This window comes from Podarcis erhardii, assembly GCF_964252035.2.
Source record: "Podarcis erhardii genome assembly, chromosome: 2".
Lineage (NCBI taxonomy): Eukaryota > Metazoa > Chordata > Lepidosauria > Squamata > Lacertidae > Podarcis > Podarcis erhardii.
In genome coordinates this window covers 51,095,328-51,114,128 of record NC_138498.1, presented here as the reverse complement: position 1 = coordinate 51,114,128, position 18,801 = coordinate 51,095,328, and the positions used below count along the sequence as shown (strand labels likewise).

Sequence of the window (18,801 nt, the reverse complement as noted above, 5' to 3'; positions counted from 1 at the left end):
AATACAAACAATAATTTCATAATTATCTGTCTATGTATTTCTGATAGTATAACCAAATCAGTAATTTTTGATGTAACTGTAAAAACTACTCTGAAAATTTATTATTCCAAAAACGAAACCTTCCTCTGGTTGTAAATATTCAGAGGATGCCAGCAAGGTTAAACCTTTCTGTAAAAATGATTTAAATCAAGTCTTACTGACTAGTGATTCAATTTGATTTAAATCAAATCCACTCTGCCAGGAAGACAGGGATAATTTGCCTGTTTGCCCAGAAATGTGGGAACACTTCCCAGTATTCTGATTCTGTGCTGTAAGAGAAGAGGAAGAAAGGCATGGAAGTGCCACATGCTACCCAGGCAACTCATTTGCTCCACTGTGTTTTGACTCAATTTCAGTGGCATTCCCTCAAGAGATAGATGGCTGCTGTACACCATATTCGTTTACAGCCCCAGTGTGTAGCTGGTTCACTCCAAGGTTATTCTGTATGTGATTTGCATATAGGTGAGGAAAATAATCAGCTCACCTGAGTGCACTAGTCCTTATTCGCATTCTTATGTACCCCATGCCATTATTCATCACTATCCTGAAATACCCAAGTCTGCAGGATAGCATCTCCTGTCTTTGCATCTCCTGTCTTTCCTCTCAATAATCCCTGCGGAGTCATGATCCACACTTTGGGGCGCATCCTCACCTTTGGCTGTTTATAGCTGTTAATTTAAGACGAACTCCTCCCATGTTTGAGAAACACTGCACTAAGCATTTGAGGCTACAGCACTGAGACTGCAACTGTGCTGCCTAGTCAAGTAGGTCTTAACATTTGTTCAAAGCATGACCACATAAATCTGCAAAGCATTTCAATCGGCCCCATACAACTCATGATACAAGCCAGACAAGTAACAATGAAATATTATGGGCTGCCAGATGGCTGATTCCGCCCCGGCCTCACCCCCCTGCCCCCCCTCCCCGTCAGGCAGAAACAGCTTCCCCAAACCTTTAGTGAGCCTCTGTCAATGCTCAAATATGCTCCACAAATTGTGCAAGCCTGCTGCAAATGATCTCAAATTATAAGCACGTGTATGTGTACATAGTGATAACAGAGTCGGCCTATATGGGCTCAAGTCCCATTTATGCCCCCTGGTTCTGCCAACCTCAGAAGCCCATATATGAAACGGGTACAACAGTGACCTGGCTAAAAGAAGTAAATTGAATTTGGATATACAACTCTGAAATTAATTGATGATGGATGCTGCGTTCTTAAATCTTAATTCTGTATAGGTCACATGCCAAGCAACGCGGGCCGTTCCGCATAAAGTTAAATGGGACTGCTCTGCGAGAGCGCGCGCAACGTTTGCCAAGTCGCAAGGTGTGTCAGGTCACTTACTCCCGAGTAAGCCCCCTTAAGGCTGAGCTAAAAGCACACGGCTCCCTTAATAAAGCCTCGCCGGGGACAGGAGGAGGGGAGGCTGAAGGCACCCAAAGAGATTCAGTTTTACTTTTCATCCAAAGTTGACAGCACTTCCGCGCCTCCTGTCCCCACCGCCGCCTCAAAAGACCGCCGAGGCTGCCGCGTCGTCTTGCTTCCCGCCCGGACAGGGAGGGAGGGAGCCTCCCTGCTCAGGTTTCTCAGCAGGCGGGCCGAGGCGGGCGTCACAAGAGGCCTGGCCGGAGCCTTGGGCCGCTCTCTGCAAGGTCGCTGAGCTGGCGGCCGAGGGGGGCGGCGGCCTCGCAGGGCGCGGGCGGGACCTCCCTCCCTCCCTCCCTCTCTCCTCCTCCTCCTCCTCCTTCCCCGGGCCGCTCGCGGGCAGGAACTCCGAGCAAGTCCCGCCGCCGCTTCTTGGAAGCGAGGAGGCCGCCGCGAGCCGAGCTGAGGCTCCCGCGTGGAGAGGAGCGCAGAGAGAGGAAAGGCGGCTGGAGGGGGCGGAAGAAGAGCGCTCTTGAAGCGTGTGCGTTTCTCCTCGGAGGGTATCTCGGTTGGGAAGGGGCGGTCAGGAGTGAGGCAGCAGGAGGCAACTCGGGGGTCGTGTCTTCTTGCTTGAAAGGATCTTCTTGCGCATCCACAGCCCACCCTCTCCTCGGGCTTAGTTTGGTGAGGGTCTTCTGAGCCCTTTGGGGAGGCTTTGGAGTAAGATAGCCTGCTGCCTCGTCTTCTTTGCTTCGCTTCATATTCGTCTAACAACTCGGGAGTGCTCCAGTCATAACAAAGCATCTTTCTATTCAGCTGCTGCTGTTTAAACCGAATTTATGCAGTTAAACACTTAGCACCCTTGGCCTTCATTATTGTCGTTGTGGTTTTGGCGGTTCTCCTCCCTCAGTAGAGAGAGTTTGAGTGGCTAACGTTTAATAGTATTTATTTTATTTAAGAAAATTTATATACTGCTTATTGTGTATGTATATATATATTTAAAAGGCTAAAAGGGAACCTGATTGTGAAGGAAAAGGTTTTGAAATATCTGTTTGGGTCTATCATCCATTCAGAACTGGAATAACACACCCACTTCATTGGAATGTTTGCCCTGTATAATCTCTCACACCCTCCAAAAGCAAGCTCAGGTAAATCAATAGTGCTTCTTTCCCTGCCCTCTCTAATATATAGTGTTCAAAGTGGGATTCAGAGTCACACATCTCACCTGTAGCGGGGCAAGAATGATCACAGATTCCCCAATTTGGATGTCAAGGTAGGAAGTGGGGCAAAAAGCATCAGTCACAGAAGTTGCTGCTTTTCCCATTTCCTTGTAAATGTTTGAAACAAGTCATGAAACTGCACAATTCAGTAATGGGAGAGAAAGATAAAGGTTTCAAGTAGATTCTCAAGGCAGACAAGAAGGAACATTTCAGAAATTGGATTGAGATTGATGTGACCTTTGTGCAGGGGGAAAGAACGGCTGTGGAAGGTACAGTACTGATATTTTTCAAGATCTATTTGAATATAAAATAGTTGAGCATCTTTTAAACAGGAGTGACAAGTTTGAAATCTAATCCTATAATACATGGGACTCTGGAAGAAAGTTTGGATAACCACCCCAGGGGATGCATATTTTTTAAAAATAAAAAAGTGTGGTTTTAGTTATCATATGACGTGTAGTGGAAGCCAAAAGGGCCTGGTCTGGCGAAAAAAGAATGGACCTGTTGTAACTTACTGCTACCTTCTGGAATGTGTGATTTACCTGTGAACATTTGCTTCTGATCACAGTGTTAGTGTTCTTTCTCTTCTTGTGGAGAGAGTAGTTCACAGAGTCTTTGGAAGAAGATGTTAAGCTTCAGTTATAAACATGGGTTTTTGGACATGTGTGATCCCCCATTATTACATCCAGGTGTTTTTACATCCAATATTTTAGGCTTGATTCATAAAGTCAATTTTCTCCATACAAAAGCAGTCACTGTCCAGCCTTGGAATGCAGCTTGTGTGAATAAATATTTGTACATGGATCGGACTGCAGCAATTTCCATAAGCATCCTGGTTGCAGCAAATTCTGTGGTCATAGAAAAAGAACTGCAGCTCACTGCATTCTGTGTATAGCCCTATTCATGTTAACTTTTTCCATGCATAATTTCAGGCACATGATGCCAAAGGCAAACTATGAATGCTTGTATTAAGGGAAATTGACTTAGTAAGCCAAGCCTTTGTTGTCAAATCTGAAATACAGATTTTGGAAGCTTTGTTATTTATTTCTGAAGGTCCTAAGAACTGAGCAAGGTCTCTGTATAGGTAGGTAAAAATGAAAGACAGATCCTGCCTGCAGGGTTGCAGTCTAAAAGAGGAAGGGAAGAACAATAACATTTACCCTGGAAAAGCCAAGGTCTTTTAGTGAGGAAGTGTTGTAGGAATATTTAAATAAAAGAGAGCAAACTAATGTCGGAAAAAGAGGAATTTCAGTGTTAGCAGAAGAGCAAAAGGGATGCAGTCAAGCACAAAAGTTTAGTAGGAGGTGTGGATCCCTAGTGTTAAATCTATAGGAGTCTTTGTCTTATTTCTATGGGCTTGTGTTGCTGTTTGATTTACACCTGGTCTCACTGTCTCACTGTGATGTGGTCACAATCGTAAACATTAATCTGGCAGTCAGGTACAAATGTAGATTCATTCACTCATGAACTTGTTGAATGGTCATAGGCAAGCCATGAATTCTGGGGTCCAAACTACATGTTATGAGGACACTAAAGGCTATCACATTTCTCCATGGTAGTTTACAGTAAAAGAATAAATGTGTGACATGACATTGTGCTAGCTTTTATACAGTAACTATCAGTAGCCTCCCCCTGCAGAAAGCAGTGTAGTGACCGGCTGATTGGCATTGACTTCAAGCGTCACATTAATCTTTCTTTGCAGTGTGGTTTGCATTCAAGCAATAGAAAAATGGGATTTCTGACATCATTGCCCTGTCCACCTGTCATAGCAGTCCAATTTGGGGCAGCAGAGCCAGGGTCCAGTTCAGTAGCTGGAAGAGATTCCCCACCCTGATACAGAGCTATCCCTCAAAATGAGCTGGAAATGGTTCAGAAAAGGTAACCAAAATGATTAAGGGACTGGAGCAATTCCCCTATAAAGAAAGGTTACAACATTTAGGGCTTTTCATATGGAAACAAGGCCAGTTGTTGGGGGATATGATACAGGTGTTTAAAATTACATATAGCGTTGAGAAATTAGTTAGAGATAGGTTTTTATCCCTGTCTCATAATGTTAGAATAAAGCTGAATGTTGAAAGATTCAGGGCAGGCAAAAGAAAGTGGTTATTCACTAAGTGCATAGTTTAAACTATGGGGATAACTCCCATGAGATGTAGTGATGATGGCCATCAACTTGGATGACTTTAAAAGATTGGACAAAGTCGTGGAAGATAAGGCTGTCAATGAGGTCTGTGAGTAAAGATGCCTGTGTACTGCCTCCGATATTGGATTCAATATGCTTCTGAATACCAATTCTTGGGGAATCAAAAATGGGGAGCGGGCTGTTGTTTTCATGTCCTGCTTGCAGGTTTCCCGTGGGCATCTAGTTGGCCACTGTGAGAACAGGATGCTGAACTAAATGGGTATTTAATCTGATACAACAGGGTTGCTCTCATGCTTTTTGATTGCTCCCCTGTACTTTCTATTCATCTCATGCAGCAGCATTTTTTAATCAGCCAAAAGTAGGTAACACCTAGAATTACATAAACTTGCACAAATATCCTTGGAGCAGTGCTCATGTGTGAAGCAGGAAGTTGCACATTTCCACTATGCTTGTGATTCAGATGTGGGATGTCCCACATTTCTTTGTCAGGTAATACGCAACACTGAGGCTGTCTCTGCAATATAACTGTCACAGATGAGCTAGGCTAGCTAGGCTGTTTGTGAAGGTCATATGCTTTCCTTCAACTAGGCCTTGATCTGAACATGAAAATTGGTCCAGGTAGCTGCTTATGTGAACTTGGCCCTCTGCTTTGAATAGTTACCAGGTCAGTGGATCCATTAGACCTTTTAGTGTTATTTTGACCCAGACTCAAGGAGCTGGAGGAAGAGGAGAGGACAGAGAGTGAAGAAAGAGCTATGAGTGGAGGGTGCCCCTATCCCCATCCTTTGGACTCTCTGGGAAGCGCAGCAAACCTGCTGCACCTGGAACTGGCCGGGTATGGAGAATGCAGTTACATGAGACACAGCTGTAGGCAGCCTGAGGAATTACCATCCCCCTTGGGCTTGCCCATAAAAACAAGTCTAGAGTGAGAGACTAGAGTGATTCCCCCTGTTTCCAGGAACTCTTCTCATTGTGAGACTTTTGTGGCTGAGCTGAGAGTTTGTTGGACCCTGGGTGAGAACCCAGAGACTAAGAGGGAAGATGTGTTAGAAGGAAAATGAATTTCTATTTATTTATATACATTTGTAACCTTGTATCAATTAGCATTTTTATATGTAATCATGTGTTTTTTGTAATATTTTTGTTTAAGTTGTCTTTTGCTGCTTCAGTTTTCAGTACACTGCTTAGAGATATTTTTAAATATATCAAGCGGTGTAGAAATTAAATAATCAGATTATGCTTCAGAGTAATCTTGAACTGATTGTGTTCATTCAGTCCTCTTACAAGTGCAGGTGAACTGTGACAATAGTACACATTGAAACAGGAGGTTTGTGATTGTGCTCCAATAGAGAAAGACATTGTATAAACCGAAAGAAACAGAAATAGCCTTTAAAAAGAAATGGAACATAGATATGCAGCATATTTAGCTACTAACTAAAGAGCAAATTGTATTAGAGTGGATTTCCGCTGGCATTGGACAAATGGAAATCTCACAAAACTGAGGAAAGAGGTGATGGTAGATGCTCACAGTGTAAGAGAGAGAAAGGAAAATTTATACATTTGTGGTGGGAATGTGAAAAAAACTGGAACTTTTTGGTCTAGGGTCACTAAAGCCCTTAAACAAATCTACAGAAATGAAATAACATTACATCTTTTTTTTCTTGTTGCCTTATGCTTTTTAAAAAAGTATTCTGTATTCCAGATACCTAAATTGATGAAAATGAAAAATAAACAATGGCCATTTTAAGAATGAGTAGTGGTTTTTCAAAAAGCTTTCTCGCATTTAGGCAAAATGATGCCCTTTCTTGGGAAAAAGCACTTCCAGGTGAGGTTCTTGACTCATCACATGGACATCTTAGTCCTGGTGTTTTCCTGCTAACATTGCTCAGGCTACTCAGGGCAAATTTTAAGGGTGAAAATTTTAGCTAAACTTAACATATCTTTAGGAATTAAAAGTTACCGACAAAAGCTGTAAGATAGTTTGTATACTGTAGAGAAAGTACAGTTATAAACTATAACTGCTTGTGCAAAAAAATACTTTCTCCTCTACAAAATGAAAGTGTACTGGTATATACTGAAGTGTAATGTGAGCAAGCCAACTTCATTGCCAGGCAGCTTTCTCACAAGCCTTTCGCCCCCCCCCCTTAGGACAGAAGTCTGTTACTGCAGTCTAGACACTCTTCAACATTTGTTGGATGAATATACAGCTGTTTTGCTGTATGTGCATTCAAGGACACTAAGCTAGAATAAAGGCTCTTTAATACAGACACTCTGGTTGGAATTAATCATAGCTTCCAGGCTGTCTGAGAAGCTACACTGACTATTACTTCATATTTGAAGAGAACTTCAAATATGAATGCCCATGTTAGTAAGCCTCCTAAATGTAACATGTATGATTTTCTGCTAAACATACTGTGGAGATGTGGAGTCAGATCCAGAGGTCTGAATCCAGAGGACTCAAATCCTCCAGCACACTCTGCTAGAGATCACTTTTGGAAGCACCGCTGTGCATTCAGAGTGTACCACATTACCTCTGGATTGGGAGAGCTGAAGTGTTTAGAGTGCTGAACTATGACCAAGGGAGACCTGGGTTCAAATCCCCACTCTTCTGTGAAGTTCATTGGGCCAGTAACTAAATTCTCAGCCTAACCTACCTCACAGGGTTGTTGTAAGAGGAAAAATGGGAGGAGGGAGAACTTGTACACCATCTTGAATGCCTTTCAGTAAAGGTGGAATATAAATGTAATTGATAATGGTGATACAGTGGACTACATGCTCCTGATTCTTCAGGAAACTTTAGACGCAGCCTTTGACACAATGCAAGGATCTTGCCGATCAGAAGGTCGGCAGTTCGAATCCCCGCAACGGGGTGAGCTCCCGTTGCTCAGGCCCAGCTCCTGCCAACCTAGCAGTTCAAAAGCACGTCAAAGTGCAAGTAGATAAACAGGTGGGAAGGTAAACGGTGTTTCCGTGCGCTGCTCTTCCGTTCGCCAGAAGCGGCTTAGTTATGCTGGCCACATGACCCAGAAGCTGTACGCCGGCTCCCTTGGCCAATAAAGCGAGATGAGTGCCACAACCCCAGAGTCGGTCATGACTGGACCTAATGGTCAGGGGTCCCTTTACCTTTACCTTTAAGGATCTGCTGCAGGGAAGGGAAAGTGGGAAGACACTCATTTACCTGTATCTGATTTGGCCAGCACTATACATTTTTAGTTTACTTTGACTCTCTTCCATCCTGGACATGAGGGCTTTTTAAAGCCTTTGAGTGACTCACATATCACGATATAAGAGCACTATAAGGCATGACTTAGTGCAAATATTGCAAAGAACGTCTGCAAATAGTTCCAAAGTTCAGTCTTCCTTTTACTCTCACTCTACTACTATTCCTTTAATATTCTTTCTTAAAATGGTGTTGTTTTCTTGAGGTCTCTTGTCATGTTATTTCGTCTTGCTGAGTAGGGTAGTGAGCAGAAGTGGTTATGAAGGATGCTTGAGAAGCTGGCCACTAACTTCATCTTCTTGACCCAGTGAGAACTGAGTCAAGGCTCATACCTTTCAGCCCCCTGATATTTGACTCAGTGACTTGTTCTTACTTACTCCCCCTCCACAGCCCCTGAAATATAGGGCTTTATACCGAAGCTACCCTATTCCCTTTGGTGTGTGAAGTGGCTCAAATGTGCTTTGAGCTGAGCTGTAGCCTATACTATAGCTTTGCTTTTCTAACAGAGAGGTGTATGGGTAAAGAAAGAGAAGGACAGGGAGCAAGCTGGGTAGGAGAAAATGACCATGGAGACAGGACAGGTATGTTCGACACTGAAGCCTTGATTTTGGAATTGTGAATCCTTTTACAAAGCTGCATTTAAGGTGTCAGTCATAACCTTTAAAGCCAATACAAATATTGTTTTAAAGTTGTTTCATTTCAGCTGCATAAATTGATTGGGGGTTTTTCTTCTTCCTACCAGTGTTGCATAGTGTTCATTTTGGAAACCCAAGCCCAGATCCCTACTTGACTCTGTTGCTGAATGGCTTTGGAACAATCAGTGGCTCTTGGCCTAACCTACCTCATATGAGGATACAAATGAGAGTATTCTGTGCATGCTAGCCTGAACTCCACAGAAGCAAAAGACGAAACTGACAAGGTGGGATATAAATCCAATAAATAAGCAATTCTGCTTACCTGCTTAAGAAAGCTGGAGGGGCCAGCCAGATAGAGATGTCAGTTGCCAGTCTGGCATGCAGAGATCTCCATGTGGTTGCAATTAGACCTGCACCAGTTGCAAAATGTGCCTGGCACCTGGGGAATTTCTAACACTAGATGTCGCTATTGCTGCCTTTGCCCACTGTTCACGTGTACCTGGCTCCAACACTGAAGTCAGTGGCAAAGTCTGCTTCCATAGGAGACTCTCATGTCTCCTGTGTATCAGTGGAACAGTTTAGGCATAGAGCTGCTGCTGCTGCTTCTGATGCAGGCTAGGGTGTTGTGGCTTTTTTTTGGTAAGTTGTTAGTTTTTTCAGATAGCTTGTTGTGTTTGCTTTAATAAGCTTGAAATCTGTATGTCGGTTCAAAAAATAATTCTGTCTTCTTTTCCTTCTGTTTCCCCACCGTTCTAGTGAGCCCTGAAGATGGCAGCAGAAGCCAATCATGTCCATTCAGGGTTTGAGATGGCAGAAGTAAATGATGGCCCACCAAACAGCCGTCGCACGATCTGCCTAGAACGTATAGAAAAGAGCACAGATATCAAGGCACATGTGCTGAAGAAAGTGAAGAAAAAATGCACCTGCACCCCAGCTACTGCCAAAGACCTGCTTTTAAGCTTCCTCCCAGTGCTGAAATGGCTCCCAAAGTACAACCTGAAAGAGAACATCTTGGGAGATTTAATGTCTGGCTTGATCGTGGGGATCTTGCTGGTTCCGCAGTCCATTGCCTATTCTCTGCTGGCTGGCCAAGAACCTATCTATGGCCTTTATACGTCGTTCTTTGCAAGCCTCATTTATTTCCTGTTTGGAACTTCCCGTCACATCTCTGTTGGCATTTTCGGTGTACTGTGCCTGATGATAGGAGAAGTAGTGGACCGTGAAGTACAGAGAGCTGGGTATGATTTGGCACCAAACGTTCCTAGTAGTTATAACTCAGACATGCATCTTTCCGTAAATAACAGCACACTGGGGCCTTTGACTGCGAATGAGACATCACATTTGTTATGTGACAGAAGTTGCTATGCAATTAGCGTTGGAGCCACGGTGACTTTTGTTGCTGGCATTTACCAGGTAAGAGGTGACAATCCAAAGGGCATCTGTTTTATAGGCTTCTTGTAGTTTTCCTCTCATTGCCTTCCAAGACGAGGTTGGTGACAGACTGGTACCAAAGTTTCAATGCATCCTTGTAATTAAGCATATACATGGTGATTTGGAATTTTGTTTTTGCAAGAAAATGGTTAGATACCAATCCCCATTTAGCCCTTTACCTTGATGGGTTGGTTCAGATGTAATGCTGAACTGTAGTTGATGGGAAATGAAAGGTTGCTAATTTGGGGCTTAAATACTGCCCCCACCTGTGACTGAGAAGAGGAGCTTGAAAGATTTTCTTCCATTTTTAGTTTAACTGGAGGCTACTGTGTTGTATAAGGGACATGGGTGGTGCTGTGGGTTAAACCACAGAGCCTAGGACTTGCCGATCGGAAGGTCGGCGGTTTGAATCCCCGCGACGGGGTGAGCTCCCGTTGCTAGGTCCCTGCTCCTGCCAACCTAGCAGTTCGAAAGCATGCCAGTGCAAGTAGATAAATAGGTACCGCTTCGGCGGGAAGGTAAACAGCGTTTCCGTGCACTGCTCTGGTTCGCCAGAAGTGGCTTAGTCATGCTGGCCACATGACCCGGAAGCTGTACACCGGCTCCCTCGGCCAATAAAGCGAGATCAGCGCCGCAACCCCAGAGTCGGCCACGACTGGACTTAATGGTCAGGGGTCCCTTTACCTTTACCTTTTACTGTGTTGTATGAACTAAACAAACTGACAAATTTTAATTATGGTTTGTTGAAACACGGCAACTTCAAACTATAGTTAAGAAGCTGACTTGTTTCAACAAACCAAATTTAAGATTAACCACAGTTTGGGATTTGGCTGTAATGTTTAGCAGTGGTTATCCTAAAATGGAAGCATACGCTCCCAACCAACCCACCACAAATCCCCAGGTCTAACACAGGCTTGAGCCAGCCAACTCATCACAAGAGTCAAAACTTTGTTGTGGCATCAGACAGCTCAGATTAATATTTAATAACACTGTAAAGACACACAACTAAATAATATAAAATGCATTCCTTGCAAGAAAATCATCAGCCTCAATTTAATATGCACATGTGCATACCTATATGTGCACACTTGCCCCATATACATGGTGCTGTTTTGAAATTTTAAAATAAAATATTGGAGAGAGGAAAACCTGCAAATCCAAAAAGGTTAATAAACAAAAGCCAAAAAGAGAAAGAAATTCTGTAAAGAACTTGAAACAAACACAAACCGATTTTAACTGGTCCCCCACCATGACTGATAGTTATGAACTGATACTTTCAACTGAAATAAAGTATGCATTGTCTAGTCATACTCTTCCATCTTGTGTTGCAAAATTCTCTTCTGATCTTTTGTGCATTTCTTTTCAGGTTGCCATGGGCTTCTTCCAAGTGGGCTTTGTCTCTGTGTACCTCTCTGATTCCTTGCTCAGCGGATTTGTTACAGGTGCTTCCTTCACCATCCTTACCTCACAAGCCAAATACCTCTTGGGCTTAGACATTCCCCGTAGCAACGGCATTGGTTCCTTGATAACCACTTGGATGAACATATTCAGAAACATCCACAAGACCAACTTCTGCGATCTCATCACCAGCTGCTTGTGCCTTCTTGTTCTTATCCCAACTAAAGAGCTGAACGAGCGATACAAATCCAAACTTAAGGCGCCCATGCCCACTGAGTTGGTGGTGTTGGTGGTAGCCACATTGGCATCTCATTTTGGGAAGCTAAAAGAGAAGTATGGCTCCAGCGTTTCTGGGCATATTCCTACTGGGTTTTTGCCACCGCAATCGCCAGACTGGAGTCTGATTCCCAGTGTGGCTCTGGATGCAGTGGCCATAGCCATTATTGGCTTTGCCATCACAGTTTCTCTCTCTGAGATGTTTGCCAAGAAGCATGGCTACACAGTTAAACCCAACCAGGAAATGTATGCCATTGGTTTCTGCAACATCATCCCTTCTTTCTTCCACTGTTTCACTACTAGCGCAGCCCTTGCCAAGACACTTGTCAAAGAGTCGACAGGCTGCAGAACTCAGATCTCCGGTGTGGTGACTGCCTTGGTCATCTTGTTAGTCCTCCTTGTGATTGCTCCCCTGTTCTATTCCCTCCAGAAATGTGTGCTAGGGGTCATTACCATTGTCAATCTCAGAGGAGCCTTGCGGAAATTCAGTGACCTACCCAAAATGTGGCGGTTAAGCAAAGTGGACACATTGATCTGGTTCGTCACCATGTTATCTTCAGCACTGATAAGTACTGAACTTGGCCTTCTGATTGGGGTCTGCTTTTCAATGCTGTGTGTCATTGTGAGGACACAGAGACCAGAAGGGCACTTACTGGGCTGGGTACCAGAATCTGAAGTCTATGAACCCCTTCCTGAATATAGGAACCTTCAGATGAAACCAGGGATCAGGGTTTTCCGTTTTGAAGCACCCATCTACTACGCTAACAAAGAGAGCTTCAAGTCCATGCTGTACAAGCAGACTGGAGTCAACCCTCTGTGGGAGTTGGCAGCAAAGAGAAAAGCGGAAAAGCGAAAGCTTAGTGAGAAAATGGTCAATGCCAATGGAAACCGGGCAGAGGTCTCAGTACAGCTTGTTTCTCACCCATTGGAGTTTCACACTATAGTGATTGACTGCTGTGCGGTGCAGTTCTTAGATACAGCAGGGATCCACACGCTCAAGGAGGTTCACAAGGATTATGGGGAAATTGGCATCCAAGTGCTGCTGGCTCAGTGCAGTCCCTCTGTGAGGGAATCCCTAGACCGAGGGGAGTACCTTAAAAAGGGGGAGGAACAATTCCTCTTCCATAGTGTGCACCAAGCTGTGGAATACGCATTGTATGCTCACGGAAAGCATGGGCTCTGCGCCTCCAAAACCTAATTTCACTAAAGAGTGAATGGTGAATATTAGCCAAATTCAGGTAATAGCAGACTTGTGTGTGAGAGAGAGATGGTGCTGGGCATACACTCACACAGAAGTAAAGGGCTAATTATTTTATTCATACGGTGTGGGATCATACAAGAAGTTTTGATGCTTTAATTTTGCTCTGTTGGACACAACATTAAGAAGGTGAGAGGCAAGGTGGATTATGTCTACAAGCTCTCGTGACAGACAAGCAGAACAAATACTCTTTAACACCAGATGTGCCTCATAGTCACACCCCCTTCTCCTTTTAGTGTTTTCATGTCCCCAATTACCTCGCCTTGAAGCCCACTTTGGCGTATGAAAATAGTGCTGCCATTCTGGGTGGTTCCCCCTGCCTTGAAATAATAAATATGGTTTGGATCCTAAACAACAGGAAGTTAATGGAAGGAAAGTTTTCAGTCCTTTTTGCTTATCTACAGAGGGTCAGGAGCCCCTTCTGAACAAAGTAGATGAGGTACTGAGGGCTGCTGGGGAAGGATAGAATATTTTAAGATTGAGTGGAAATCTGCCCAATATGAGGTGATTCTCCCCTCCCTCAGCAGGCTCTCACATTATTCAGGAGGATCCCCAGATACTGTGAGGAGGCTTTTTAGGAGGCCCAGGCAGTAGCAAGGCGGAAGATGGAATAGGGAACTTTCATTCCATTCACTTAACTTAAGATCTAAGCTTGTGCCATTTGATCAAATTTGTATTTTCAACTAATCATTCTGGGGAGAGCAGTTGCTTGCTGACTTAGCCCTTGATCTGTCCGATAAGTTACTGGGGAAAAAATATGTGTCCTGTTCTAACCTGTTGATAAGAAAATGGTCAAAACTTTCTGCTGTTTAAAGCCAGTCATAAGTGCCTTTACTAGGACTGTAAACAATGGAAAGAACATGTTGTTAGCTGTTTCATAACTGAGGGTTCTGGTTGTGTCATTCATAGTGTATGAAACAACCTGGATACTTAATCAACTTCTCAGACATTCTTTTGGTAAATAAAGCAGTGGCCCTTCTATTAAGAAAACCAATGGATGATGGCTGCAGGGTAATCAGAGCAGGTTACAGGACATTTTGTAAGTAGTCTTTTTTCTTTGTCAGTTAACTGCTATTACATAATGCATAAAGTAAACAATTCTACAAGGATAGAGTTTCTTTGCACTTTTTATTGTTCATGACCCAAATGTCTTTGCAGAAATAAAATCAGTTGGTTGTTTCCAAGTTCTTGCAGGTTAGGTATGTAAAATATAAGAAAATGAGAATGAAATAAAAAAAACTTTCCTGCCACTTTTAAGTTAAATATTTATTTCCATCACGTGTTAGTGGTGGTGGAGCTGTTTAAATACTGGATTGGGAATGTGCAAGTTCAGTTGCAATGAGGGGTTTTGTTTTGTTCTGGAGGGAGGATAATCTTGCATAATTTAAAACAAAAACAAATTAGGGATTTATGAGACTGAGGAAAGGGAAAGCTGAACATAGTCAGCTGTTCTGATTTCTACTAGTATTCGAGTGAGCAAGAAAATAGGTAGAGAGACGTGTTCCCCTTCTTCAAAAGGGGTGAAAATAGTTCTAGGTTGCACTATTCTGCTTTGTCCAGACATTACCTGGAATACGGTGTCTCGTTCTGGGCAGTGCAATTTAGGGATATTGACAAATGAACATGTCCAGAGAAGGGTGGCGAAGGTGGTGAAGTGAAGGGCCAGGAGACCAAGTCCTATACAGAGAGATTGAAAGAGTTTGGTGTCTTTGTCTGGAAAAGAGATGTTTAAGAGGTTATATGATAGCCACTTTCAGATACATGAAGGGCTGTTGTGTAGATAATGGAGCAGACTTCTTCCTCCAGAGGGTAGGACCTGAAGCAAGAAGTTCAAATGTCAAGAAAAAGAATGTAGACGAAACATTAGGAAGAACTTCTTGATGGTATGAGCTCTTCAGCAGGGGAATAGACTGTATTGATGGATTCTCATGAGAGCTCTTTAAGCAGAAGCTGGGTAGCCAACTGGCTTAATTCCCCTGAGATAAAAAGGGCTAAAGTGGTTTAGGAAAGCCATCTGTGGATGCTGACAGTTCCTTCTTGTGACACCATTTCCTTTTCTTCATAGGAATATAATTTCCGTTAACTTGGTGAGGGAAACATCAGTTATTCGATCTCTGTGTCATAGGGGCTCCCCCTTCAGGAGGCTTTGTAATAAAAAATCAGAAGTAACACATACACAACATATAACCCTTGCTGTAGTTTCCCACCACGTTTACCAAATTCATACAGACGTTTTGTGTTTAAGGTAGGATTGTGACCTTTTCCCAACAGTGGAGTTGTTCTTTTATGGCTGCACTGCAGACAGGAATTCCAAAGTTGAGATATTTTCCTCCAAGGGATGTTAGCGTATTTTGCCAGTCGCTTTGTGGAAACAGGTATAATATGTATGACTCTTTCCCATGCTTTGTATAGAAGCGTGGGAATTCTATGCAGGAGTGCACCAGTAACTTCTGAAACTTAAGATGAGAAGTAGTTTCAAGGCAGTATTGCACCTGTCTTCCATAAATCAGGACTGGACTTTGGTAATATGGCACCCTGAGCGAGGGCAAAATGTGGCACACCCCTAAATTGCCCCCCCCACACAACTCAGTTGCCCATCTGACCAGGGCCTAACTTCGTGTAGATACCTGTAAAACTGAGGTGTTGTTGGTCTTCCCTTGGCTTGGTGCCCTATGCAGCGGAACTGCCTGTACCACCCTAAATCCAGCACTGCATAAAGGTGCTCTGCAGGTTTACATACTGCATTCAGGAGCAAAGAAGTCCAGCAGAACAGTTGATGGATTTCATTTAACTCTCAACATTAATTCCATTAAAATTTGTGGAATTTCTTTCTTTCAATGTAATTTTTTTTATTGCAAAGTCAATACATCAATACCAAACCATACATAAAGAATAATATAAAGAAAGAAAAAATAGAGAAGAAAAAGAAAAAGAAATGCAAAGAAAAGTAGTCAGTAAAAGAATAAAGAAAAGTATAATATTTCAATACAATAAACACTATTTTACAAAATAATAATAATAGACTTCCATCACTCACAGCACTTCCTTTCACATTTCACATTTTATCTGTATTTCAGTATTATTTTCATCTTAATATATACATATGTATATATGTATATTTCCCCTTTTCCATTCACGAGGTCATTCTAGACACAGCCCAATTTTTACATTAGAACCTTGTCTTTCTAAATAATTATTCAAGCGCTTCCATTCCTTCTTGACTGTATTACTTTCGTTATGATGATCCACATGTCCCAGTTAAGTGTGCTGCATGTCCTGATTTGATTTGGGTTAAAAAAAATTCTAGGAGACCACCATATATTAGAATTAACACAGCTAAAAAAATGAACAGCTTGACAGGCTCTTCATTTCCCCTCAAATCTGCAGTGTTGCTGAACTCAATTTGTTTTGCTATCAATCTGTATGTAGCATCATGGTTTAGTCTCAAAGAGTTGGCGTAGAGGTAACCTTTCCCATCCCAAGATATAGAGGGCTGCTTTTCCTATTTCAAAGTTTAGCTCCTTCTTCTAGGCCACACGAATGTGGCTTTGTTGACGTAAATTGGAGCTGTTGATCCTGACTTCATGGCCTTGTTTTGCATGTGAGTTCTACTTGATGCGGCAATTCCCTTTACAGAGCCAGATTTTGTGTATGAGATTGTACAATCTGCTCAACAATCTGCAAGTTATCATCAAGCAGAAGAACTTTTAATTGAACAATACAGATTTCTCCCGCTGAGACTTCAGCCTTTTTAATGCCAAAAGGTCCTATTATGGTCTTTGCCAGCTGGAGTGACAAGAAGTATTACATTTTTAGCACTTTTCTGTATTTTAACAGCAGGGCATTATGGAAATTAATATCCACAGAGCTTCACTTATAAACTTAAAATATCTCTTAATTTATCTTTTCTCATATTACAGCTGCTGTTTATAGCAGTTTCTGTTGCTCTTAATGTATCTAATGCACCATAAGTGCTGGCATTTAATAACTTAACAGATTTTACTTCTTGAACTATGTGTGCAATTTTAGTAAGTTACTGTGGTGTTAATTTTAATCGGGCATTTACAAGACTCTAAGTATAAATACTTAGAAGTGTGCATGCAACTGTTCCTGATCGAAACACTTCCTCTTTTTAATCACATAAACAGAATTTTTAGTTACATTGTGTGTCTAATGCCATTTTATGTTTGCTTTTTTGGCAAAAACAACAGCGGGTAGCATATTTCCAAAAAAGGCATGATATGTGACAGTAAATGGAGCTGTTGTGTCTTTCTATGTTTAATATATCTTTTTATTTGGGGACAGTTCAAAACACTTTTAAAGGGGCATGCTCTGTGACTTAATTCATGCTATACAAATTGATGATGCTATATTATATTATTTTGTATTCTGCTACATACAACGTATTGCACAAAGTGGTGTATGCTTCCTGCCCCAAGTGATGGCTGCTTAAGAACCACCTTGACCTGAGAGGAAGGGAGAGAAGGCAGAACAGCCTAGCAAGCTGCTCATTTCAAGTGGTTCCAGTTGACAGCATTCCCCTCCCCTGGTCGTTCTTCTTCACCTTGCTCGCTGGGCTCTGGGGATGCTCTCTCCGAGATGCTATTGCAGGGTCATCTGAATTCCCGTGGGATTTTGCGAGAGCCTCCCAGAGCCCCATAAGCAAGACCGAGAGTTTAAAACCTCTTTCTGTTCCAAGAAAACCCTGCGCAAGAAGGAGCTCTCTGTCTTCTGTGCATATCATTTGCGTGATTTCAACCGCGTAAAGTTGAAGTCGCACATTTTAAAACGTGCATAAGTTGCGATCATAGTATATATTTTTTCGGAACTAAAAGATTAGGAGCGGCTACCTTTCTGCTTCTTTATCCCTTCTGTCCCATAACACAACTGGCCTCTTTCACCTGCCACAATGAGCCAGGGTTTAACATTCACTAGTAATCATGGCTTAAGTGGGAGATTAACAAACAACGATCTTTGGTTTGGACATAACAGGTTTTCCTGCTTTTTCTCTTACTTCTGCCAAGTGGCAGCAATTGGGTAGCATGTGCCAACACACTTCTCATTCACAATAAACCAGATGTTATTAACGCAGCACCTGTGAGTTCAAATGTGCCCACAGAAGCTTTCCGTGGCACCCACAGGGCCTCCTCCCCCTGCTGATATTTGGCTTGGAAGCAGCATTCTGTTGCATCCAGTAGAATAAGTTTCAGCACATGCTTGGTTATTGTGTGAGAGTGGTGTCTGTGACAGTTTCTCCAGTTTGTAAATGTGCCCACAGGCCTTAAAAGCTTGCCAAACCCTGCAAGAAACCATTATAAGTAAAAAAAAGAGGGGGGGGGATTCCCACTCATTGTAACATGCAAATGTGGCCAATGTGTGATGTGATGTCATTCTGTGAGTTTCCTTACGCAGAGAGATGATGTGATGTCACATTGTGTTAAACTACACATTCCCAGGAAGAGGAAACATTAGGAAGCAGCAGCTCTCTTTCCCTTGTGAGTTCTAGGATTAGCCCTTAGGGATGTTTTAGAATTTTCTCATTTTAAGCGCTTAGTGTTTTACAGTGTGGAAGATTGCCAATGGCGTGCTTTGCTTTTGCTTTACAATACATTGTTGTTAAGGGCCCGGAATGCCCTATTACTATGAAGCTCTAAGCCTCTTAAGGAGTGTGAAATTAAATCTCACTTCAAAATAATAGATGATCATTTTAAGCCTTAGGACCTGGATATTTCTGTGCTTTTGAGAATAGTAATCGAGCTTATGCACCAAAGTAACCCAAACTGCACCATTACATACTAAATTTTGTAACTTGTATAAA

General features: G+C 42.6%; 2 protein-coding genes across 5 annotated transcripts in view; both read left to right on the top strand.

Moving 5' to 3' along the window:
* Positions 1 to 1,778: 1,778 nt before the first annotated feature.
* SLC26A2 (solute carrier family 26 member 2) lies at positions 1,779 to 14,092 on the top strand. 4 transcript variants are annotated; one of them, XM_081852082.1, is made up of 5 exons: positions 1,779 to 1,943; positions 2,476 to 2,550; positions 8,728 to 8,904; positions 9,377 to 10,033; positions 11,418 to 14,092. In XM_081852082.1, the coding sequence occupies exons 4-5, from the start codon at positions 9,389 to 9,391 to the stop codon at positions 12,921 to 12,923; spliced, it is 2,151 nt and encodes a 716-aa protein (XP_081708208.1). In that variant the 5' UTR covers positions 1,779 to 1,943; positions 2,476 to 2,550; positions 8,728 to 8,904; positions 9,377 to 9,388; the 3' UTR covers positions 12,924 to 14,092. The 4 variants fall into 4 exon arrangements, with proteins under 4 accessions (XP_081708208.1, XP_081708207.1, XP_081708210.1 ...); XM_081852081.1 differs by lacking the exon at positions 2,476 to 2,550; XM_081852084.1 differs by lacking the exon at positions 8,728 to 8,904.
* Positions 13,891 to 18,801, top strand: part of LOC309336407 (sulfate transporter-like) — a gene marked incomplete at its 5' end in the record, with an annotated part of 23,837 nt that continues 18,926 nt past the window's right edge. The window contains one exon of the mRNA XM_081852076.1: positions 13,891 to 14,022. The remainder of the gene's footprint in view (positions 14,023 to 18,801) is intronic.

Bases quoted from the DNA above. Each gene is read 5' to 3' on its own strand.
- SLC26A2 (XM_081852083.1), top strand. From the start codon at position 9,389: ATGGCAGCAGAAGCCAATCATGTCCATTCAGGGTTTGAGATGGCAGAA. The intron at 10,034-11,417 runs GTAAGAGGTGAC...ATTTCTTTTCAG, and splicing joins TTGTTGCTGGCATTTACCAG to GTTGCCATGGGCTTCTTCCA.